At 33.3% G+C, this 27,024-nt stretch overlaps 1 protein-coding gene across 1 annotated transcript; it reads right to left on the bottom strand.

Annotated features, from left to right (window-relative positions):
- Positions 1-800: 800 nt before the first annotated feature.
- LOC124370004 (solute carrier family 25 member 40-like) lies at positions 801-26,758 on the bottom strand. Its single transcript, XM_046828270.1, has 9 exons — positions 26,629-26,758; positions 25,112-25,253; positions 20,815-21,012; positions 19,451-19,611; positions 11,987-12,269; positions 11,525-11,623; positions 8,506-8,606; positions 7,565-7,643; positions 801-5,547 (listed from the first exon to the last, which is right to left on the bottom strand). The coding sequence occupies exons 3-9, from the start codon at positions 20,951-20,953 to the stop codon at positions 5,327-5,329; spliced, it is 1,083 nt and encodes a 360-aa protein (XP_046684226.1). The 5' UTR covers positions 20,954-21,012; positions 25,112-25,253; positions 26,629-26,758; the 3' UTR covers positions 801-5,326.
- Positions 26,759-27,024: the final 266 nt, after the last annotated feature.

The following is a 27,024-nucleotide window of genomic DNA, read 5'->3' as shown; positions in this document are numbered from 1 at the left end:
TGTCTGAAGACAAGCCAAATACAACACAATTGGGAAGTTATCACCAAATCAACAGCTACCAGAACAGGACATTGTGTGGCATAAGACATAAGATCTTCATTTTCCATAGGATATTCAATTGGATTTGTCAGAGCTTTACAAACTAAAATAACATTTAGGCTTATAGGCCTTATCATTATTGGAAACATTCCAAATCCACTAACCATTTAAGAATTCTTCCACAGTATAAAAAGCATTACGAAGTAAATAGCAGCTTAAAGAGGCCTATGTCTAAACATCTTACATTGACAGGCAATTTATTAAATAGTCTCGAGCCAATAACAGATGGTTTCTTGCATATGGTGTTTGAACATCTGGTATTATAAACTATGTCTGTCACTACTGACAGTTAAGTTACAGTTATTTTTTCATGAATAACAAGTTTTGCAAAATGAAAGCTGAGTAAAAAGTGAAGATATTTAAATTAAAAAAACCAGGGTCTACAATGAGCTCTAAAGTCTACTTGTGCTATTATTCTTACACACGTTTTTTGCAAGATAAAAACATTATTTAGCAGAGAGGCACTGCCAACAATCAAACCATATGTCGTCTTAGAATTAAATAACCCAAAATATGCCATTCTTAAAAATATGTTGAGGGACGACACCACAGAGATGTCTTAAAGCAAATATATCAAAAGCCAATCGGTTGCATAACTTAGTTGAGTGATCACACCAAAAGAGAGGGGATCCGGCCAGACAGGGAGAAACTTTACTGACAGACCACACTCCATCTCGGTCAAAATCCCTAGGCCGAAAAACATAGTGGTGTTTTTTCTCTGTTCAAAGTTAATTCATTGGCATCCAGCCAGTCACTAACCGTATTTAAATTTTCCTAGATGTCAATTGTTCGATTTTATTTCTGGCAATCAATGTAGTGTCGTCAGCATACATAAAATACCAGATGAAATATTGAAACTCTAGGTCATTAATTAAGACTGAAAAAAGCAGGTGCACAAGCACTTAGCCCTGTATAACTCCTTGAGCGACCTCTATTAGCCTTGAAGGTTTCCCATCAATAACTACATACTAACTACTAGATTTTTTAAAAGCTTCTAAACAAGGACAATTATTTGCCTCTAACATTATAAAAACTTAACTTTTCTAACAAATAAATACTCATGATTTACTCTATCAAAAGCCCTAAAATATTATGCACATAAAAATTATTCATTAGCTGCTTACCAACTATTAATTCTTATTACTTAAGAGAAGACAGGTACAATTGCGATTGGCCTATAGTTATTTACATCCTGTCTAGGCCCCTTGTTCTTATAAATAGGATGGACTTTACTCATTTTCAGACCATTTGGGAATATTCCTTCAGCCAAACATTGATTAATTAAAACTACCAGAGTATCAGCAAAACATTTAACTGTTTCCTTAAGAAGGTGAAGTTGAAGAATATTTTCGAGTTTATCTAGTAATAATTGTAAAGCAATAATTGTTTTTGCGATGAAAGCACATTGAACTAAAAAAAAAATATGAATGTTACTTCAGCCAACAATAAAACACTCTTCGCTTTATCTTTATCTAAGAATAAGGTAACTCACTAAACTCACCGCAGCAACAATATAAGAACTGATTTTGAGGTTAGAACAGCTTATAAACAAACTTTTGGATTGGAGGCTTTGAGATACCTACCATTATAACATCTAGAAATTTCCCTACTATCTCCTATGAATTACTGAAACCGCCCATTCTTTTATGACAACCCTTTAGTTTCTTTAAATCCCTACAGACAGTTTTAATATCTTCACTGTTTATACAAATTTTCATTAATTCGTTCAAAAAGTCCAACCTAGTCTTAATTTTAGACAATTCAGATGTATACCAACTGGCATTTTTGTTAACTAGTAAAACTAACCTAGGTTTAAAATTTCTTAAGAAGAAAACTTGACTTATAATAATAAACAAGAGTATCCAAGAAAGCACTGAAGTTCATATCAACACTAATGTGTGAAAGTTCTGATACCCAGTCCTGCCTACTGATCATATACACAAAAATTCTACCGTTTGACCCAGATGATCACTTAAATGAAGGTTTATCACATCAGCACAAAACACACAAGTAACGAACACAAGACTGTTGTCCAAACAGTTCTTACCCCATGTAGGTTTGTTTATAGTTACTGAGTAGCCATGCCTTAAACACAAGTTCAAAAACCGAGTAGTGATTTGGTCTGGAATATTTGTTTTCATATTAAAATCCCCAAACATAATAGAAATCTGTCCCAGCCTACTTAGAAATTGAAAAACTTGTGTCAAAATGTTGAAAAATGTGTCAATGTCCGCATCAGGAGGTCTATACAATAAAACTACGACTAAATTATTGCTAATTTCCAAACCAATTAATTCACACACACAAAAGGTAAGCTAAAATCCATAAAATAGTTTATTACCTTAAAGTTGTATTTACTTCTCTCAAACACAGCGAGTCCACCATGTTTCCGAGGTTCTCGACATTGGCTGGTAGTCAACAGGAAACCATTAATTGAGGAGTTCACACTTTCTGCAGTTTGCCAATGTTCACTTATTGCAATAAAATCCAAACCTAATTGCTGTGAAATCCGTTCAAGCTCCAACAGTTTACTGTCATCAGTATTTTGATGTAATAACTTTAAGCCAAGTAGATCAACGTGGTTTTGCGCTTCAAACGTTTCACTTCGCTCAATGAGAAGAATAGGTAACCTCACTAAGTCTAGGCTAGTAATGTCTGGTAATACTTACATTTATATTAATCAAATATTATAATAAATAGAGTATAGGTCTGTGTCTTGTGTCATACCTAGCCTACCCCGGGTTTCACTGTCTAAGAATAAAAAACCATTAAGGGTTACATTTTCCGGCCACCAAGTACTGTTTATCACCTCGTTGTTATACAAACTCAACACCAAGTTTGAAGCTCTCATTAACACCCTTGTTTTCAAGTTTTACAACAGTGAATTCAATACTAGGAAATGTTTTTCCACATATATCTTTATATTCTCTTCTATGCATCCTTTGGCCACCTTACTAAGGTGGAACCAAGCTTTTTCCGTTAGATTCAGTTTCCACCGATTCGATTAAATCCAGACTTGGCAGTCCCAATTAAAATCGGGTTTTATTTAACTTGTAGCCTTTTGTAATACTTATTGTTTTAGGCTTAGGCCTATTTTTACTAAGCTTTGTATCTTGGCTTCCAGTTTCAATGGTAAGAGGCTTTGGGCTAGGTATTTTCGGCTTCATCTTTTTTTTTGTAGACTTAGAATGTACGATCAGCCATCGATCGTTGTCACTTTTTTCACTTTCAACAACATGAAATTCATCATAATTAAAAAAAAAATTATTAACTTTAGGTTATGGATCCCTTTTTTTAGATATATCATCGTTAATAGTCTTATCTTTAAGATTTTTTATAACATCAGCCACTAAGGGAATCTTTGAAGTCATTTCATGGTTATTTCCTTCAATTGAACTGTTGTCCATGTTAGGTTTAAGGTTGGTAAATAGATGGTAAAAACAAGAGCCGTGTCAGACTATGATGCGGCGATATGCTTCTTCAATTTTGCTTAACTGCAATTTAATTATCTTGTTTTCATTTTCCAACTACATTAGTTTCTCCGACATAACCAAGTAATTTTTATTTATTTCACTTAGCTCAGACACTTTTATATTCATAATCACCGAAGTAGCACCATCGTTCACTAATGTAGGATCGGTTCCTTTAACGAACTCGTTCAAGTTCGTGTTCGATTGGTCGGTCAGGGACGATAAACACAATCATTTATCTAGAAGGCAGTGGACGTACATGTAAATTTAATTCCTAGGAAAACAGTAGATAGTGTTGGCAAACGACTCCACTTTAGAGTCAAACTGAGCAGACAGCAGTTGAGTTGAAATAAGGTTATGTTACAGAATAAGTTTCGTGCTTTTTATAGATATCTTGAATTCACAGGTTTTACCCCACTTAAAGAACAACAAATGTTGATTAATATCACCCACTTCCCATCATTATAACTGAATAAAATATAAATTGATTAAATTATGTTTTAAAAAAAAAAAAACTAGAGGGAAACAATATTAAAATTATATTACATAAAAGTTCAATCAAACAATAATAATAGAACATACACATTAAGCGTAGAGAACAACATTAAACTACAAAGCAATATAACATACTTTTGTTTATGAAGTGGAAATGTAGTAAACAATGTTAGAGAACTTGACGTAAAATACACACAATAACTAATAATTTATATTTCCACTGAGAGCAGACAAATAGCTCATAATATAAGATAAGCAACTGTGGAATACATTTCATTCTTATTTAATAAAACTAATTAAAAATACAATTCGATCACAAAAAACAAATTTATACAACACAACTTAGAACATATTAGTGACATATAAGTCAGTCTGTATCACACAATCAGCTTTGGCATAGTTACATGTCAGTCTATTATCATTTAAAAATATATTGTTCTCGGTTTTGCTTAGTTTCACATAATCCGGATGAAACCATCGGGCACATGGGCCATCGCAACCGATGCCCTCATTCTTCTCAGGAGGCATTTTAATAGGACGCAGATTTAGGAAATACTTTGATGAAGGTAAAGTACCTGTATATCACGCTCAAAATAAAGTACAGCATAAGACAAAAAGATTGATATATGGGTGATTCTACACTAATCCATCGGCAACTACTTGATTCGTCACTGCAGAGTGATTACAAATGAAGAAATTATACTTCATACAATGAATCAGAAGTAAGTATTATTATCTAGAAGGCAGTGGACGTACATGTAAATTTAATTCCTAGGAAAACAGTAGGCAGTGTTGGCAGAGGACTCAACTCAAGTGTCAAACCGAGCAGACAGCAGCCGAGTTGAAATAAAGTTATGTTACAGATTAAGTTTCTCGCATTTTATACATATCTTGAATTAAAAGTTTTAGCCCAGTTATGGAACATAAAGTGTAGATTAATAAATTAAGATAATTAATTAATGTTGAAGGGGTATTTACAAATCTATAATACACATAAACCTGTATATGTTGTAGTGTCCATAGAAATAGGTTCCGTCACTGTCTGGACATTTATGATCACGAAATGACGAGCTTGATATTCACTAACACAGAACTACGATTCGAACTGACCAAAGATTTTTATAAAGTTGTTTTTCTTAATCACATAACACTTCATTAAATTCTTGACTAACACTTTATACAAAACATCACTTGTTACAGTTTAATAGGAGATTTAGAAAAAAATCACAACAAACTCCTACATATTGTTTAGCGTAGGCAATTTAAGCATCTGCCATATTTTGACGTTTGTACTCATTCATGTTGTACCGTTCGAAGAAGTTTTTCCCGTACTCGAAAGTTGATACCATGATGGCACACGCAGGAGCAGTCTTGGCCAGGCGAGGAGTGAGTCCGGTATACAACCCTCGCACACCGCCGTCAGCGTAGATTTTACGAAACCAATGGAGTACAGACTTTTTCGGTTTCTTTTGCATTTGTTCATCTGAAAGCAATTTACAACAGAATTATTAAACAATTATTCCAATTACAATTATTAGTATGAATTATTCTACAATCGCGAGCAGTAGGAACATCAATTACTCTTACAATCTAAGAAATTGTGTCAGCAAAACGTAGCTTGCTTCTACCGGCAGAAAGATATAGAAACAAGATAATGAGATTTTATTATCTAATTAATGTGGCTCCATGGGCCCTATGATTCGAGCAATATGATAGCTATTCGTAGCTATTTGGAGATGGTTTTTTACTCTAAAGTAAGGTCAGTTTCACGGTAACAATCAAGAGGTGAACGAACAGCGTATGCGCGCTAACTCCCAGCATGCCTACATACGTCATTTGCAGTGAAATCATTGTAGGTTGCTATTTACTGTGTGAATTTAAGATGTTCAAATCAACTGATCAACCCACCGACTGCAAAATACAATCAGTTATCCAGTTTTGTACAGCAAGGAATGTTCCAGCAGTGGATATTCGTAGACAGATAAGTGAAGTGTACGGCTCTAAAGCGATTAGTGTCAGTAAAGAAGTGGGTGAGAACTTTCAAAGATAGACGGGAATATGTTCAGAATGAACCGCAATTTGGCCGGCCGTCAGTGATCACAAGATTTGGTCAATGTCGTTGATGTATTCGTGAAGATCAGCAATTTACCATTTCACCATTAGCATTGGAATTTCTGATCATAAGTAAAACGACATTGAACAAAATTGTCTGAACATTTCAAATTTCGCAAATAGTACTCACATTGGGTTCCCAGACTGCTTACTGAGGAATAAAAAATGAGAAGAATGGGCTGTACTCTTAAGTTTTTAGTCCAATGTCATGAGGAAGGCGATACAATCTAAGAGAACACTGTCACAGGTGACGAGAAATAGGTTTCTCACATAACCCCGCAAACTAAATGCCAGTCAATGGAGTGGCATGACATGAAGTAACCTGGCATGATATGACGTTACCGGTTAAAGTAAAGGCCAAAAAAACAATCTAAACACGCTATGCCTTGTTTTGGGATATACATGGAATATTGTTGGTCAAGTTTATGGAATGAGGAAAAACAATAAATGTAGCCACTTATTGCAACACTCTTGACTAAACTTCGACATGCAATACAGAATAAGTGACATCTGGAGTTCTCTTGTTGCATGATGTTGCCAGACCCCAAAATCTGCCATCCAAACCCAAAATCTCATCAGATCATTTGGTTGGAAACAGATTGACCACACGCCGTAAAGTTCGGACTTGGTACCAAGTGATTTTCACATGTTTCGCTACCTACCAGGAGTTCTTCCGCGGCAAGCACTTCAACACTGATGACAAGGTGAAAGAAGCAATAAAAGATGGGTTATCCTCACAGGCGGCAGACTTCAACATCAGCTTTCATAAGCTTGTCCAAGTGGTTTAAACAAATAATAAAAATACTAAATACCAAGGCCCAGTAAAAAGTTCATAAAGACAAAAGAGTGAATCACAAAATAATACTACATAAATTATAATTATCCATTCAAAACATGAGTGAAGGTTAATTTTGAAGATTTCGAATCATTACTTATTTTTTATGATGTCTTAATTATCTGCAGAAAATGTTACCTATTTTATAGTTATTGTAATGAGGTAAAACATAGTCAAAACCAATACTGAATGTTGGACTTGAGATTTCAATGCAGTTTTAGCAGTGAGTCTCCATAAATCAGACTACAAAGAACTTGTTCTAGCTACCTTTGTCATCAAGTTATCATATGCGTTTTGTTCCTTACTTTTGCATAGATTAATTATATTTGGTAAACTAACAAAAAGGTAAAACAACGTAAATGTGTGTGTTTTTAAATATTTTCTGATTGGCTCTAAAAATTATCAAGCTCGAGTTTTCTTCAAACACAATCAGCTAGGCTTAAATAAAAAATCTTAGGCTATTGAAGATATTCATGGAATTTATATTGAATATTCAAACTCTTTGGAAACATTATTGAAAACAATTTTATGTTGTTTACCAAGTGAAACTTACCTTGGTAAATCTGTGAGGTGATGTCCAATTGCTGGTGGGTTTTAACAACATCAAAAGGTGTTGTTACAAAGGCAGCCAACTGTGGAAATAAAACTAATTAATGCGGGGAAATTTTGGTTGGTAGGACAAAGCTAAGAGTCTAAAAGCTGATTCTATCAACACTGAAACTAAAAGATTCAGACTTAGGCTACTTGAGAAAAATTAAGTAAATAAACAATTTTTCTGTTTTATTCTGTAAGGCACCCATTCCACTTCAAACCAAAATGTTTTTGTGCTATTTTTTTAATGACAGGATGTTCAGAATGAGTACTGGAGACTTATGTCATCTCTTGTTGAGATCCTCTGACACAGTGTTCACTGCTTGATTGTAATGGTAAACATAATTATTGAATTACAGACGATAATGGTCATCAGATATCACATCATTATAATACATCATTAAACATCCGTATTTCACTATGAAGCATGAAAATGTATTATTATGATCTTATAACAAGAAAAAAATGTGGTAACTACAGATACTTCCCATGTATATTTATTGCAGTAAAATATTTTTTTTAATTATGTAACTTTCAATTTTAGAACTTGTTTCAAAATTATGTGGTTATAAAGTAAAAAATGTAAGAAATTAAATAAATATGTGCATGTAAATGACTAAATATTTTAAAGATTTTAACCTGAAGGATGAAACCACATTTTGAAATAAATGAACCATATGTGCGGTAAAATACACTTAAAACAGCCTACAATTAAGAACGTATGATTAATGTAATCCAGCGGCCAAGAGATAATTTGCGATATGTAATTACACAATCTGAAGTTATAAACGTAGCAAGGAAAACTATGCATCTAAGTTTGTATATCAATGTTTTAGATAAAATATTTAAAATGATAAAAATATCCATGTGGGGGTAAATATTTTCTTACGCAAATATACTCACAGTTCCTGATGCGCTTCCAGCTAAGAAGCTGAACCAAAATGGGACCTTTTCCTCAGGGTAAAAGTACGATTTCAGGTACTCATAGCAAACCCAATATATGCCTGAAAATAGCAAGTAACATTTGTACAGTAAATCAAAACATTTATTACAATCAAGTTCGACAACCCAGTACTTGGCTCTAATAGATTTTCAATGTATTAAACACGTCTTGATAAAAACAATTGCAGTACCTTTACTTTTGCTTTGTTTCAAACAAACAATGTCAATTGAAAAACGACAATCAAAATTTAATATTACAATATGAAATATTCTGTAACTCTTTGTTTTAAGTTTTATGTACAATTCGAAATGATAACTGTTATGCAGACGTTTGCAATGGATCATGTAACAAAAATAGAACACTAGGTTTTAGTCTCAAACCGGCTCTGGTGTTTCTCTGTCTAGTAACATGGTTGGTACTTGCTCCAATGGCTCTGGAGTCTCAGGTAAATGCTAGCCAGTTTTTTGTTTATATTAACTGCAGGGGTGAGTTCATTGCCACTTATTGATTACTTTTTAATTTTCTGCGTATGTTTAACTTAATACCTCCGAATTTTTTCACCTGCGACATTAGTAACAAAACTTTCCTCAAGTAAAAAACATCCAAAGGTCCTTCTGTGAGAAAGTTTTTGTTTTTTTGGTCAGAACTGGATATAAAAATGTTTACTCTTCATATTTTTTTTACAAACCATGTACTTTGTTCACAAATGAGGTCAGAAGCGAGAGCCATGTGAGTCAGCCGCTCGGACCATGCCATGATGCGACCGATCCACCCCATAAGATTCTTATCAAACTAGCCCATTAAGCCTTCTGCAGTGAATAATTTGCTTACTTACGTTTATTACTTACAGTGAATTTAAAATCTGAAGTAGTGAAGATCATCTAAATAAAATGTCAGTACCAAACAAATCTGTTGTAGATTAACCCTTTGGCTGCTATGGAACGATATTTCGTTGTTGCGATTTTTTTTCAGCGCTAAATATTACGTTATTTAAACACGGATTGCGGGAAATGATAGTTGAATAAGTTTACTTTCCCTTAAAAATAATAACACTTGTATTTGCTGGTTTTTTTTTATAGTACACTAACGGCAAAAACAGCTGTGATCTAGATAGCACAGGGTAAGTTTTTTGTGTTTTTTTTTCATTACATAAGTAAAAATCTATATTTTTGGATGAAAATTTCAGTATGTACTCAAAACAACATATGGTTTTAGGTAAAAATGTATTTAAAAAAATAAAAGTTAAATTTAATTTTGTTTTTCTGTGTCAAAGTTGAAAAAAAACTAAAACAAAAAATATTTATTTTATTTGTTTACATAGTTTTGTATTTTTAAAGATATATTATTTTTTATTTTCTTACATATATTATACTACAAAACAAAACATAAATCAATGAAATAGGTTAAAATTTGAGGAACTTGTGATTTTTTTTAGTAAAACTCTACAAATTCACCATTTTAGGCTTAGCACTGTTGGGATAAAATCCGATAAAAACCTGAGCACTTTTGGGATAACATGTGAAAAAATTCTTAGCAGCCAAAGGGTTAAATAATATTACAGTAATATTCTTTTGTCTTTACATGATGTAAATGTTAAATATGATTGGGGTATATCTTTCAAGTCAGGATAGCAAATAATGGGCAACCTTAAGTGCTTGAGTGTGTCATACATTTATTAATCAAGCAACAAAACCATTTATACGTGACAGTTAAACAGGTTCCAAATATTAATGGAGACTACCAGATATACATAAGAGCTGAGGGATAGCGTGACGTAACTAGACAAGGGTTTCTACACGCTGGGCGAGTTTTTCTCATGGAATGATGAACCTGACTGATTAAAGAATTTTGTTAACGACACTGTAACATATCTTAATGATATTGCTAATAAAGAATATTATCTATTGTCTAGCACCATCGTCAAGAGGCCTAACAGGGACATGACTGAACGACAAGCGACACCGGTCAGGACTCTGGAATCTAATATTTTTGACTAAGTTTTGATTTATATACTAAGGTGGTGCTTCCGTCTCCAGAGGTGGCGGAGCCTCCCCTACTGTGTCACACCCCTGGGGTTCTGAGTCTCGGATTGGCCTGAGGGCTCTGCTTATGAGAGGCCTCCTGAGCTCATTTGTGGAATCTCCTGATACCAATTTTCGGTTCACCACGTGTGACCTCCCAGGGTGGAACTGGTTTCCCACAGTGAGCCATTAGTGGTAAGCCGATATCCCGGATAATGGTTTTTGGATATGTTCATTTTATTGCCTTGTGACCCCTCAATGTCAAGACTGTCTGAGTGCGTTTTCTTGTAAGTCTAGAACTCCCTGGGAATCTTCACTAGATTCTTTCTCAAACTAATCGGTATTGTAATGATAGACCTGGCTTATGATAAACCCTGTCTGCTTTCTAAACTGGCTTTAAATTAAGAGGAAAACAACATATAACATACATAAGCACTGCTAATTTATACATAATAATATTATGTTGTAATAATTTGCAGTAATAAAATTAGTGAAATAGTGAGGCTGGACACTCGATAGTGTGGATGACTCAAGCACTTCCTACCCACTCATTCTTGATCTTGAATCTTTGTGAAAACTCACTGACCTGAATTTATTACCCAATCATCTACGCCCAGTCCATTTCTTTCTTTGATTTGTGCTTTAAAATATTCACACACTCCTACATAATAACATTTCTTGAACTGGCTTTCTTGTTATATTTATTGCCAATGAGGGAGTCAGCATTAAATAAATATATAGTTACCAGGGACATTATGGATGGACGAGGGAAACCGTTACGAGTACTGCCTTGTCTCTTTTCTATTTGTCTGAATACTATTATAGTAGTATTTTAACTCTATTCCTAGTCATTATTGTCATTTTCCACTATTGCACTTAAAGAATTACTAAAGTAATGTGGAATACATTATTTAATTATTTTAAACTCAAAAATTAACTATAAGAATAAGATTCTCACCTGAAAACGGCATATCCCTGAAGAGTGTAGGTGTCAGGCCTTTCCACAGCCCTCTGTATCCATGCAGCCTTACAAGACCTTTGACCACACTGAGTGCATCTGGAACATAGTCTTATTATCAGTCTAGGAGATCAAAGGAAACATGGAGAATTACAATCGTACAATGCAATGTACTAAAACTCAAATTTCAACAAGACTTTTACTTACGTTCCTTATAGATGATAGAATATTTGAAAGGATAACAAAGAATGTCATTACATTATTAATTTGGCGTTACTATTGTATATTTTTCTTCGTCCAGTCAATAGAATTGCAAAGTTTAGTAATTAACTTGCAAAATTACAGTCATGTAAAATGTATTTAATATACTTTTATTGTAACGTTTTGTGGACTAAATAATGGCTGTGACTAGACAACAAAGAAAATTAAAGCTAAATTTCCCAACTTAGATTAAGTACTTACCACCATAGCTCAATTTCTTCGATTGCATTTTTGTTCTAATAAGCTCCATCGGACTCACACAGGTGGCGGCGGAGAACCGAGCGGTCACACCAGACACCATCGGTACCCAGATAGGCTGTTTGTTGGTCTCAGGATCTTTGAAGTAGTCATTCAGTCGGGTGCGCAGCTGTTCATATGTGGTGAAGTATACCACTGTCGACGGTATTGCTAGAATCAATGTCGGGCTGAGGCCAGACCACAAAGATGTGATGCCCTCATTGCGGGCAATTTTGATCAGCGCATCCTGCAACAAACAGTAATAATAAAAAATGTTAATTGTTACAATTTCCGAAAAGGACAGCCAACCAAAACAACACCAAATTTTAAAAATTCACTGTATACAGGTTTTATTTATTTAACTCTCTTGAAGACCACTCCAACATTCTTAGAGTTTTATTTACAAGATTACCAAAAACTGGTGGTCTAGATATTTTTTGTGAAAAAGACAAATCACTGGCCATTTGTAAAGTTCAAATTAAGACCTAAAGTTATTTAAAATTACTCAAATTGGATAGTAACATTTAATCGTTTACGAAACTGCATGTTTTGGCAATAAATTTAAATATTATAATTCATAAGTTAAAATTAGATTAAAAATCTTTATTTTATGAGTATTTCCAGGCACTCAAACTTTTTGTCAGCTGTTGATAGCAAAATCTAATGCACAGTTATACAATTATGTTGTTGCAGTTATTGTCGAGTTATGTATATTCAGAAGATACATTTATTGCACAAGGCAAAGACCAAGAACTATAACGTGAGAAATGTAGAAAGGTTTGTCACACAAGGTGTTACCCACAACATAAGTACAGAACAGTAAACTAACACCAAAACAATTTTTTGTTTAAGTGTCTTAAATATTTGTTTTAATGTTACAAACAAACTCATGCCATATCAACCAAGAAAACATTTATGAAATACTGGAATGTTCACAAAGTAATGGGAATTTTTATTTTTTGAAAAAACATTTTTTTTATTCTTCTACATTAATGTTGTCACCTTCAAAATAGTTTCCATTAGATATTATGCACTTGTGCCAGCACTTCTTCCAATCCTTGAAAAACTTCTTAAAATCAATACTTGGGATAGCCTTCAGCTCTTTTAACGATGCACTTTTAATGTCATTTATGCTTGTAAAACGATGCCCATTTACGGTTCTCTTTATTTTTTTAATTAAAAGGACTCATGTCTGAAGAATATGGATGCTGGCGCAGTACTGTTTTTGACAAAAAAATCACAAACAAGCAATGAAGTGTGAGCAGGTGAAGTGGTGCAAAAGTCATGAATTGTTTTTCCAGAAATTCGGGCATTCTCATTGGATTACTTCACGCAAACAGCTTTGAACTTGCAGGCAGCACTCGTTATTGAGCGTTTAATGTTGTAGCAAGAATTCATGATGCACTTTGCCATTAAAATGATGAAACACAGTGAGCATAACCTTCTCGTTGAACTGCTATTGTCAAGGCTTTTTGGTCTTGGTGATCCAGAATGTCTCCACTGGGATGATTGAGCCTTAGTGGTGTCATTATATCAGTAAACACATGTTTCCTCACCTGTTATAACAAATTTAAGAAATTTCGCATTGTCATTGCCTTCATTTAATGACTCTTGAGCAACTTCCTTGAGCAACCACTGTTTTTGTTCAAAATTCAACAGTTTTGGAACAAATTTTGCTACCACACGTTTCATACCAAAATCATTTGAAAGAATGTCATGGCAAGAGTAAATTGATATGCCAACATCATCAGCAACTGCTCTGATCGTAATAATGGTGGTTTTCATCGGTTGTTGATGTGCTGAGAAATCTGTAGCGTTCGTCATCTTCAGAGTCTTAATGGCAATCACTGAAATGTTTATACCACTTGTAAACCCTTGTTTTACTCGTAGCAGACTCACCATACACCTCTTGTTTAGATTTCCCACCTTTTGTTATACTTTACTATACAATGAACACAGCAGGAAATTTTATTATTTTTCAGGAGCATGAGTACCAACATAATAAATAAAAAATATTGACAATCAGATACAAATAATGTCTAAACCGGTGATACTTAAAAATTCCTGTTACTTTTTTGAACATACCTTATATAACTATAAAAGTAATTATATTTCTTATCTATAAACCACTTACGTTCGTATTTTCCTAGGGGTGTGCACAAAACAAGGTGTAAATTATTGATAAAATAAAAATAATTTCCAATCTACAACTAGTATTAATACACTATGTTTATTTACAAATTTGAATGAAACAAGTTATAGTAAATATTACCAAAGTTATAAATTTTCTCTCATGTTCTCAGAAAAATAAAAAAATGTTAGTCTTAAGGACTATGGTGAAATAACGGTGACTAATGGTGAATAATAAAGTTGTTTTTAACTTTAGAAATATTTATTGGGATTAAAAAGGTAAGCTACAAAATTAGAAAACATATTCAAATTTCAAGCTATAATAAATAAATAAATTATTGTTATTGTTTCAATATTAATTTCTTTATGATACACAGAATTTTTAGATAACAAACACACAATGGAGCTCAAGCAAATGTTACACTAGAAATACTGATCATATTATGTTTCAATCATGACCATAAAACACGAAATAAATCAAAATTGATTTCTGTCGGCTGACTAAAACCTTAAATGGCATATTGTGGTATACTTAAAAATCTACAATGTATTGACTTGAGAAAAAAATCGACCCTTACTATAAGAACAGTTTCCAAACAAACCAATTTTTTTTATTGGCTAGTTGTAAACCCATTTTACAGTTTGAACGAATTTTTCAGTTATAAGAATATAAATCTTTACATTGTTAATGAAAATAGGTTGTAAGTAATTTAGTGAAGGAATGCTATTATAATGGACATATATATATATATATGTTTTCTGATCACTGTTATTATGCTATATGACTTGTCTTAACCCTTTGCTCTCGAATGGCCAGCACTGGTGGCCACCGCCATTTGTAGTTCACCTTGAGAAAGCTTTTAATGATTTGTGCTCTCAGGTCGAATGGCCAACTGTGCTGGCCAATAATGATTACACGACCCACTCGAATGGCCAGCATTGTTGGCCAATTTAAAAATATTGTTATATTTTTATTGTAAAATAACTAGTTGTCAGTGAAAAAGCAAACAGCTGCTAGACTCAATCGCTATTTTTTTTGTGTGGATTGCCAACACCTCAACTTCCATTGCGCGCTAAAACAATGAAAACAATTACTGACTATTTGCTATGACCTACAAAGTGCACCTTTCTGTTTGCTATTTACTTTTGTGGAGTTTTTTGTTATTCAAATGGTTAAATATTAGTTCCTTAGTTATTATATAATTTGCAGTTATTATTTGGTTTTAGCGATGTAATTGTTTTGCGTTATTTTTGCTGTTTATTGGAACAAGTAAGTTTTGATTACCTGCAGAATGAGTGATTTGCATAATTTTGCTGACAAATCTAATGACATACAGGACATTTTAAACAATGAATTAGCAGATAGCTGTAGTTCTGCACATCAAATTGATATTGACTCCGACGTAGGTGCACTGTCTGACCTTGAAGTACTTAATGAAGTAAGTGACAATTTAGTGATAAATCAAAATGTATTAGAAGAGTAGTACATTGGATATTATTATATCCATTATTATGATGTTGAAGTGAACGATGATGACTTTAAGGAAGTGATTGAGGAACAGGTTTCTGACAGTGAAGCAAATAAGTGAAGAACAGGTGGAAGGAAATGGGGAATAAGACCAGGCTGTAGGAAGTGAAGAGAGAGAGGAAGGTTGGAAAGAATGGATTGACGACGACGTAAGGTTTAATAAATTCATTTATGCTGATAGTAGTGGCTTTCAACCACCTCGTGGCCCAATGCCACAGACGGAAAAAGATTATTTCCAATTGTTTTATACAGATAGCTTACTTACAGATATTGTTACTGAAACAAACAGATATGTCAGAGAGAAAATACTTAAGAATACTCCGTTAAGAAAGCGATCTATCTGGTGGTCATGGAAGGAAGTGACACTTCCTGAAATGAAAACTTTTTTAGTTGTGTTAATAAATATGGGAATGAATCTGAAGCCAGAAATAGAAGACTACTTCTCTAGTGACTACGTAGATTACCAACCTTTTTTTAAAGACACTTTTTCAAAAGACAGGTTCCATCAAATCTTTTGGAACCTTCATGTTAGTCCACCAGAAACTAGCTCTGTAGGAGGATTTTTGACCCGATCTGGTAAGGTAAGATGAGTTGTCCAGTATTCAGATGAGAAATTTAGGCAGTACTACATCCCAAAGCATAAAGTTAGCATCGACGAGAGTACTGTGGCCTTTAAAGGTAGGGTTTGTTTTAAAGTTCATAATAAAGACAAACCCATTAAATGGGGGATAAAGATTTGGGTCATGTCTGAGTCTGCAAGTGGGTAAATTTGTGGCAAGACAACAACAGACCGCATGTGCCGAGAGGACCTAGGTGTCACAAGTAGAGTAGTGTTACACTGGGTTGAATAACTAGAACATGACTATGGAACAGTAGAAAGGTCTGCATGTATTCACAGACCGCTTATATACAAATGTACAACTTGCAGATGCATTACATGAAAAGAAAGTGCACATAACTGGTACAATTGTACGCACAAGAAAAGGATTAACCCCCTCAAGTAAGACCGAGAAGAAAGGGGAGAAAATCTATTTTAAAAAAAACAAAAAAGAGATGTTCCAATTATAAAACTGAAGAAAGGCAAGATCAAAGCCTTAAGAAAAAGATGACAAATTTTCCCTTCTCCTTTGGAAAGACACGAATGATGTGACTATGTTGACCACTTTGTATGATACATCCACGCAAACTGTAAGACGGGTGAAGAAAGGTGGAGTAGTGGAAACTGTACAAAAGCCAACCGTTGTTTGTAAGTACAATGAGTCTATGGGGGGAGTAGACCTAACAGACCAATATATATCTTCATACGCTTTTTTAAGAAAATCCATCAAATGGTAGAGAAAAATCTTTTTTTTGTTATTAGAAACAGGGATTGTCAATTCCTTCATTTTGTTTAACAGTAATAAAACACAAGGAGAGAAGGTGACCCAAAGAAAATTTAGGAAACAATTAGTTAAACAGTTAGTAGGTGAAGTTCGAAATACAAACAAAAGACTTTATTTAAAAAAAAAATTGAAACCTAACCATTTACATGAAGATACGGGGTTTAAAATAATTAAAAACCACACTCATGTACAAACACGCTTTTAAACACAAAATAGCTTCCGACCTGGTAGATTGGTGAACGTAACTTTACCGTCGAGCTGACAAAGAAAATGCCATATGAACTGAGAGGACAAAACATAAGAAAATTTGTCTAGCTGAGACAGAAATGGCTGCGGCCAGCACTGCTGGCCATTCGATCTGAGAGGACAAACCTTAAAAGGCACTACCGAGGACAAAGGGTTAAGAGACTAAGTGCTAATTTGACTTTGTCAATGATTGTATAATAGATAAGACAATAAATATGATTTATTATTATTAATAATGCAACCTAGATGATTAAGAAATCAGTACGAACATAAAAACTACACGCCCTAAGGCAACAAAGTACGAAAACAACAAATTAAAAATGTTAAAGCATTATTTAACACAATATAAGACAACAGGCAAAGAAAGTTAACAGATTCAACCTTTTTTCAGTGAAAGGTCTGAAAGTATAAAAAAAGACTAGCAAAGAAAGTTAAGAGTGAGTTTGATTACAGTAAGCTCTTTTAATTACAGTAAGCTCACAATAGCTTGGCATGTGTGATGTAGTTTGCTTAACAACACTACATTTGCCTGAAAAATCCTGTGACATCATATTTGTCTATGATGTAAGTCCCATTTTCTGGCTGCAATGCCAGACATTTTCATAGGCAGACGAAATGTATCAGCACATATCAATCATAATAACCACATAATCATGAACTATATTCATTACAAAATTCTATTTTGCTCATTATCTATTTCAAAAGCTGGGCTGAACTATATGAAGATCCGGACAACAGAAGGCAGAACTAGTGTAAGGTAGAACTAGTTTGAGTCTACAATATCTTAATCTGGACAGGACACATTCTTGGCTAAAATAAGCTTGAGAATACAAACTTTATTGTATTGGATACTCATACTGCCCATAACAGAATGTAGCAGAAGAAAACAAAGCTAGGTAAAGCGAGGTATGTTCCATCTACACTATGGAGTCCCTGGTGGATAGGCTAACTATTAAAGCTGATGATACTTCACGCTACAACCAGAAACTTATCTGCAAAGTGACAATGACTCATGTCAGGGCCTGAGATTACAAAATACACATACTTGGAATGTAATACCCCCCAGGAGAAAATGTAGTGCATGACCTGTGGTTTTAATTTTACCGAACATTTTACAAGAAAAGCAGTCTCACAATAGAAATGCCAATCCTCAATGGACACAATGTATATTTTTGGCTACTATCTTTGTAGCCTCTGCCATACACACCTGATTTAGCGCCATGCAACTTCTTGCTCTTCCCAAAAATTAAAACTGTGCTTTAAGGAAAACGTTTTAACGCTCCTGACATTGAGAAGGCTACAAGCGAGCAGATAATGTCCTTCCGAAAGAAGCCTTCCGGAAATGTTTCCAATCATGAACTAAACGTTGGAATAAGTGCGTTGTCAGCCAAGAACAGTACTTTGAAGGAAATTAAATAAAATTCTATATAAGTTTATTACTTTTTGAAATAAAAAAATACTCACTGTATTTTTTAAATACACCTCGTATTTACAATTTTTCAATAAACCAAACAACCTTCTTAGAAAAGTCTGTCTAAACAAATCCATAGTCGGTGACAATGAAACCTGACCATCAATATTGAGAAACCTGGCATTGCTAGTTAAAAGACTTAAGAAGTAGCTACTAGAAAGACACATATACACGTTATAGGAGTTTATTGAAAAAACTTATAGTAATAATTATAATAAATCTTTATTTCTCATATGAATATTTATAACTATTGACAATGTCACAAAACAGCCATAGGCAAAGCCTAACATGTCATGTCATCAGAACAACATGAACACTTGAATTTGAAACAATTCATAAATTAAGTGTAACAAACATAACCTTCATGTAATTTGACTGTGTCACATATTTTAATAAAGGAATTTTTTTAATGATTTATTGGCTATAATTTTGTTTGACAAATTGTATATTTTAGGTATTATTTTCCAGAAATAAAAAACTAACATTATACATTTTACTATCATATCAGTCCAATAAACATGTTTCATTAAGTATCCAAAACAACATAGCCTACATGTATCTAAAATTAATTTTCTAAATTAAATATGTGAAGTACTTCCATATTAAATTTCTATTTTATATAGCAAACCTGATAAGTTTATGATATATTCAGAAAAATATTTGTTGCTTACCCATGTGCCAGTGAAGGGACTGTGTCTACGATACCACTGGTCCCCTTCGAGACAGGGGCAAATATGATCCATGAGTCCATTACAAAAGATGAAGCATTTCTTTGAAGACAGTGCCATTTGTTGGGCCTGCAGCCGTATCTTCACGACATCCAGAGGGGTTACTGAAATTAAAATCAAAATTTTAATACAATACTCAATGACCATCCTAATGTTTTTTAACAGAATTGTACTAAATAGGTATTGTACATTACAATGTAATGGTATAAGGCTGCAGTATAGTAAGCGGCCACCAACACAATCGACTGATGATTATTATCGAATGATTCGAATTATCAATATTCATGACCATCCAAAGGACTGAAAGCAAAATGTCGGACCAAATAACATAATAGATATTTTGAAGAACAATATTGTTTTGCTATTTTTCAATCTTATAAATTAATATAATCACAGCAAAACAATAAAATTAACTTACCTTATGTATTTCAAGGATAAACGTAACTGCTTGTGTAACAAAGAAGACACGTAGGTCACTGTTCTTGCCGTCATTAGTCAATAACAAAACATATGATTTTATTTTGAATTTATTTCCAAATATGATTTTACTTTGAATTCATTTTGAGCCATAATTTCGAACTGAAATAAGTTTTATGCTTTTATAATTGTATTTAAACAACGTTTGAGCAGCATAGTACTTATAATAACTTTAGCCAATCTAAAATGGTATTTCTGCAGGTACTGATACCGTCAAAAGTACATTCATAAAAAGTCATAGATTGTTTGATTTTAACTAAAATGGTCCACGATTTTTCATTATAGGCCTATTCATAATACCAAATTTAGAATGAACAAATTAAGTTTTCTCAACATCGTTTTTAGATACATTGTGTTTGTTCTTACTTTTCTTGCAGCGAAATACTATTTGATTTCCACCTTTAATTCTAGTTTTCTTCTCGTCAATACAAACTGGACAATTCAGATTTAAAAGAGCAAGGTCATATCTTGTAACCGTTTTAAACATTGATCAGTGTTTATAAAAACACTTTGTTTGAACCAATAACTGCATGTTCATTGCCATTGTTCTTGTCATTGTCGCTAACCTTCTCCTACATAAATGAAAAACAACAGCTGGTAATAAAGTCACTAGCAACAGCTGATAATGACATCACTAGTCCAAATAAAGAAAGCTGGCAATGATTAATTATTAATATCTATAGGTGAAATGTCGTATTTGATAGTATTGATATTTAAAATCGATAATCATAATCTGTTGTGTTGGTGGCGTATTATACTATAGCACTGTGTAGCGTATTCAACTCCTTATCCACGCTTATAACAACCCAGAAATGAGAAATAATACTCACTGATGAATGACGTCAGGACAGCCCCAGTGCATGATGCTACCATCTGCTGGTAAGGTTTAACTCGGAATCTTGGGTCATTTTGTGTTAGTATTTCCTCACCAACTACTTGAGAGGAAGGTGCTGCACCTGCAGACGCCATGTCTTATCCTTTGTATTGACTAACGGGGAAGTCTGTCTCGTGTTAAAAGTGTAATTAATCTGAAACACAATTCAAGATTTTTATCAATTACTAATAAGATACTGATTACATGTTATAATTTAGCACATTCAAGAAAACATACAGTCCAGTGACATTTGAATTTCTTAGCATTATACCTAGAATAGATTTACTAGCTGTTAAATAATATCTAAGCTGTTGGAATTAATACATCCCCAATAATAGAAAAATATATTAATCACAGGACTATAAAATATCTTTATTTACTGAATTCAGTACATTCAGTACAAATGATGCCAAAATGCAACTAGAGCTATTACACTAGGGTTATCTTACTAGTTAGCAATTCACCATAATTTAGAGATCATCAGACTCGTGTTAGGATGCTTACACACCAGTTCCTCTTGAATTCATATGTGGTTTGTTTGTTTATTGTTTTAAAGGCAAAACCAATTTACATATAATTTCATCATTCATGCATTTATCAATAACAAATAAACATCGAATACATAACAAAAAGAATTATTGACACACAATAGGATATAAAATTAGATCTACGAATAAATATCTAAAAAAAATTTACAAGTTACAGTGACACCTTGCCATAGGCTAAATTAAAAAATAAACTTGTCAGCTTATACTAAAAATTACAAAAACGCAATCTTTAATAGACTTAATGGAAGCTTTAATTAATTCTGATGAGATGATTTGTTTTCAGCCGAAATAATATGTATATACATTTTTAATTTATTGTTGGCAAGTTTTCATTGTCATAATAACAAGAATAACAAAAAATATATTTATGACACAATCATAAGTTACCAGATAACACATAATAACAAGTGAACTCTCATGAATCAAGAACATTGGGTGTACAGAATTCATTTCCAACGCTTTATATTACGTGCATTTTCTGTTCCTAATTCAGGAGTGTCTACATATTTTACTTCAAATATTTCCACAAACATACTTTAATTTTCTGCCTTTACATAGGCCTAACTGTTTGGTTCAACCAAAGTTCGAGTAATGAGTCGTCCTAAAGTCAGGAACAGGAAAAGAACACAATATCAAAGATTGCGACACAATCCTGTATATACCACAGTTTTTTCTTTGAAGACAACTACCTTATTTGAGCCTTATTTGTCTTTAGAATGTAGATTTGTTGGTTAACCAGATATGTTATCATATTACATATGTTTCAAACTTAGTGAAACATTTCCACTGAAATAGATGCCACATTCTTTATCCAAATACAAGGAGAACTATTAATAACCAAACATAAAAACAAGATGATCACACACTCTCACCCTTAACAAAATAATGTTTAATTTTTTTATTGATATTTTAATTTTTTTAATCTTAAACTGCTCAAAAGCCTAACATTAAACATATACATAATTTTCCTAACTCGCACTAGTTAAAGGCTGATACTTAACAACAATGTGTATAAAAGGTAAGCCTACAATGGCAACAGTCCGTGATGACTATAAAATTGACATAGAGAGCAGTAGTGTAGTCCTGTATTTGAACTGTAGATAAAGTAGTGAAGCAACTTTACGAACATTTTAATTATTTATAATTATTATATGGTAATAAAAAATTATCAGTGAAATTAAAAAGAATCTGTAATGAATAAGAAAAGCGTTAGATACTTGAAACAATCTAACCTAAGTGAGCTTAAGTATAGACTGGGCAGAGTAGATTGGTCTTTACTCTACAGCAAATCTGACCCAAATTAAATTTATAACACCTTCATTGACATATTTCAGCACAATTTTGATATATCCTGCCCTATAAAAAGTAGTAAGATCTATGAAATAAAAAAGATTAAATGGACAAACAATAAAATTTAAGAACTGACAAATACCATGGTTCTTTTGTATAAAAACTGTAAAAATAATAAAACTGCATCTGATCAAAATAAATATAAACTCTTCAACTTTCTAAGACCAGTATAAAATATACAAAAGCCATATGGTACAACGATAGAATTTCAGTAATTGAAAATAAGCCTAATGAGGCCTGGAGTATAGTCGATGAATTTAGAGGTTGTAAAAACTCAGTAGAAAAAACATTAGACTTCTTAACGATGGCAAACTGGTTGATAATCTGAAAATCAAAAGTGAAGTTGTAAATGTAGCTACCGAAATTAAAAAAAAGAGTTTGCTTCATATCATGAAAGCAATCCTGTGGCTGATTTGGGCTCAAATAGGCCTAGCACAAACATAAGACTAAACCGTTGTTACCCAATAAACAAAAAAAAATGTTGAGACGATTATTAAGAAATTTCACCCCAAAATCATCATCAAGTATTGATGGGATAAGTATGAAAACCCTTAAAGCTTGCCAGGACATTTAATCTGCTGGTACATTTAATAAATACCATGTTACACAGCAGTGTCTTTCCGGATGGCTGTGGGGTTACCAAAGTCAAACCATTTTTCAAAAAGGGGGATGAGTCAGAAATGTGTAATTAGTGTCCAGTCTCACTTTTACCTCTCATTTCTAAATTAATTGAGAAGGTTGTCTGTGACCAGCTGACTACTTACCTGGAAGGAAATAAATTCCTGTGTGAGCGGCAGTATGGCTTCAGGCAATCAAAATCCACCACACTCGCTTTGATTGATTTTATAAATGGCAATATCTATGCAATGGAGGCTGGGGAGGCAGTTGTGGGTTGTTTTGCCGACCTTAGTAAAGCTTGCGATTGTGTTGATATATTGGTTGGTAAACACAAGTCGCTTGTTGTCTTGACACCGCTTTGAGTTGGATGATTTCCTATCTTAGCAGCAGGCGCCAGGTGACTGAGATCAAACATGTTTCAAAATTCAAAATAGAATTGATCAAATCAAATGAAAGGCAATAACAAATTGTGTCCTGTAGGGATCAGTTTTGGGGCCTCTGCTTTTTATTATTTACATAAATGATATTGCAAGGTCATTCTGGAGAGCAACCAATGTTTGCTGATACCAAAATCATCATCAGGCATAAGAATTTTGATACGCTCAGTGCTAACGCGTTTACAAAAATAAATAACATGGTCCATTTTTTCACAACCAATTTTGTAAAATTGGAGCCCTGAAAAAACAAGAATTGTCTGCATTCAAACCAATCTAAAGCACCTATCAAAATTTTCAAAAATCCCACACCTGCCCATTAATGAAACTCAGCTTGATGTCACTACACGGTCGACTTTCTGGGAGTGAGGATGAACGAGCGTTTACACTGTAGTGAGCAGTTGTTTAACATGGAGTCAAGGTTAGCAAACAGCATTTTTGTCTTACTCAGTCTCACTAAAATACTTGACCCTAATGTAATCGGTCAACCAGTGCTTGCTCGAATCGCACATCTCCTACTCTATAGTATTGTGGGGTGAAGGCATTCAGATGTGTCTTTTAAGTGCCTCTGACTCATGGCAATGATACTTTTTTAATATGGGAATTTAACAGTGGAATATACCACACAATGGAATGTGTACACAAAATACATACACACAACACCTGACATAAAATAGGTTTGCTGCTTCTGATAGGCTAAACATTTATGGAAAAAGCCTAAATATGCCGGTTTAAAGATTTTTCAAACACCATCAATTAAAGAGCCAAAGAAATTCAAATCCAGTTTAAAATTGCTTCTTTTGAAAAACTGTTTTTATAGTCTGATAGAATTTGTTGATAAAGCAAACCAAGGTGTCACCATGCCCCTTCGCATCTTTTCATTGCATTAGGTTCAGAGAATAATGTCCAATAAGGCATATTGACATGTCCAACATCGCTCAGATCAACTGGACGCACTATCAAGTATGAAGTAAGTATCAACAAATGCTCATTATTAGCATGAACTGATGATTACTTGGCAAGTTGTGCATGTATGTGTATAATACAAATATTTATATATAGATTATGTATATTTATGATTAATCGTTGAACTGTTCATCAGTTACAACATATTATGTTGTTGTACTGTATTTTTATTTAATTTCTATTGCATAAAATTGTATTATGTATATTATAAAATATTGGTGTAAAACTATTAGAACTGGTAAAAAAAATTCTGTGGTTATTTCTCTATACAACAATGCAACATCAATGCAACATTGGTATAACCCATATATGACGAGTGTTGTATGACTTGACTCACTGTGAATGGGCAGAACGAGTTCTTCAATGCCTTTTGACGGAAGATCAAACTATCAGTACCATTAGAAAATGGAAAAGGCCATCTCAGTAGACTGTGACTGCATTATGCCGCACTGCTTTACTAGCGATGAACGAAAAATATTCTGTAAAGAAAAAAAATACCTATTAGGTTACAAATCAAAATTCAAGAATGTCTAATCCTGAATTCCAACAACCATTAATGTGGGCTGTGGTAGAACCTTATGACACTACCCCTGTAATGATGTTGACAAACTAAAAATGTCCCTTAAGACAGCTTGTATCAGGTAACAGTAAAATTCCAGAGCAACTGAGTACGAATGCCTCCAACCAACCATTCATCTATTGGGGCTGCATTAAGCTACTAAAAATATTTTAAACTATCTTATAACAGCTTAGGCAAGGGATACTTTCACAAATGTTAATTTTAAAGCAATATACGGTTTCTGAGCACCTAAAAATTTGTTGTAGAAATAAAAGTATATTAGCCAACTATACAAATTATCTCGATCATTTTAGATAACGACAGTAATGTTAATATTATCTCACTATTTTATTTTTAAAATTTAAATTTAAAACATAGAACAAATTAGTCTAAACATGGGAAAAAATTATTGAATGTACATGGATAAAAATAGCCTATCCCTAGGCATTGAGAATTATTAGTAAAAACAGTGTAGCATTTAATATTGTCAATATAATGTATAAAGTAGCTTAAATATTAAACAAAGACCTACTGGGTGTGCCAACACTGACTTTTTGACCTCTTACATGCTTAGGCTACATAATATTTGTACATTTTTGTTTAGGCCTAAATGGGATTAGTAAAGTACTTGTACCTTCTCCTCTGTTCTCGCAGAACTGCATGGGGTTTATTATCACTTCCATACAGTTAATTGGGGGAGATTAAAATTCTGTAAGAAAACTATAAAAATGGACACATAAAAACAGGTTTTTAAACATTTGGAAAAAATCATACTTTAAAAAAGTGGAGGCTATTGGAATTGCCTTACTATAATGAGAGCGTAGAAGAACCTTGTGATTTAGTTAAGATAGGCCTATATAAAGCAATTTTACAAAAATGGTTGATAGGAATTGACTGAACACTCAAGTATGGAGTCATTGATATTTGCCATTTATTAGACTAGCAATGCACAAAAACCTACATAATCTCCCTGGAAAAATGTGTATTTTATCAAAGACTTAAAGCTGATGGTTTTCTGATATAGCCTACAAGAATTGAGGCCTATAGTGTTACTTGAATAGTTTCTTTGTTTTGTATGCTAAATAATTGTTAACATGAATTAAAGGAACTTATGCAATCAGATACCCATCATATAAAATTCATATGAATGTTTATGTTTACGACAATCAGTCTGAACAACTGTAACTAAACTGTTATGCTTGATGGATTCTTGACCTAGGCATATCATGTAAGCCTTCTGTAACAGATAATTTGAAACAATACTTTATATTATATTTAGTATGTTACCAACTTACTTTAACATCAAATTGTAGTCTCGGCCGATTTCATATGTAGTTACAAACACTCATTAGTAAAAACCTGTTTTAAAACATTTAAAATAAGCATACGCTAAATTCAAACCCACTAAACACATCTTTGTTTGTATACCTATCGTTTACCTATTAGTGTGGTGAGATTGTGGTCTTCTTCTCCTGTCACGGACCTACAATATCCACGAACGTTTCTTTGGCGCCAGTGGATCAGCGTCGGAAATTCTGTATTTACATATGCTGCATATAATCCAATATTGTAATTATTCTTGTCTTATTTTCGACTAAAATATTTTTTGTTTCAATTGATAAAATGAATTGTTAAAAATACAAACACACCTTACTTATGTATATTATACGTATAGAATATAATATGAATGT

The sequence above is a fragment of the Homalodisca vitripennis genome, chromosome X (genome assembly GCF_021130785.1).
Source record: "Homalodisca vitripennis isolate AUS2020 chromosome X, UT_GWSS_2.1, whole genome shotgun sequence".
In the NCBI taxonomy this organism is placed as follows: Eukaryota; Metazoa; Arthropoda; class Insecta; order Hemiptera; family Cicadellidae; genus Homalodisca; species Homalodisca vitripennis.
Note: the sequence above shows the minus strand (reverse complement) of the source record. Positions and strands in the feature narration are given on the sequence as shown.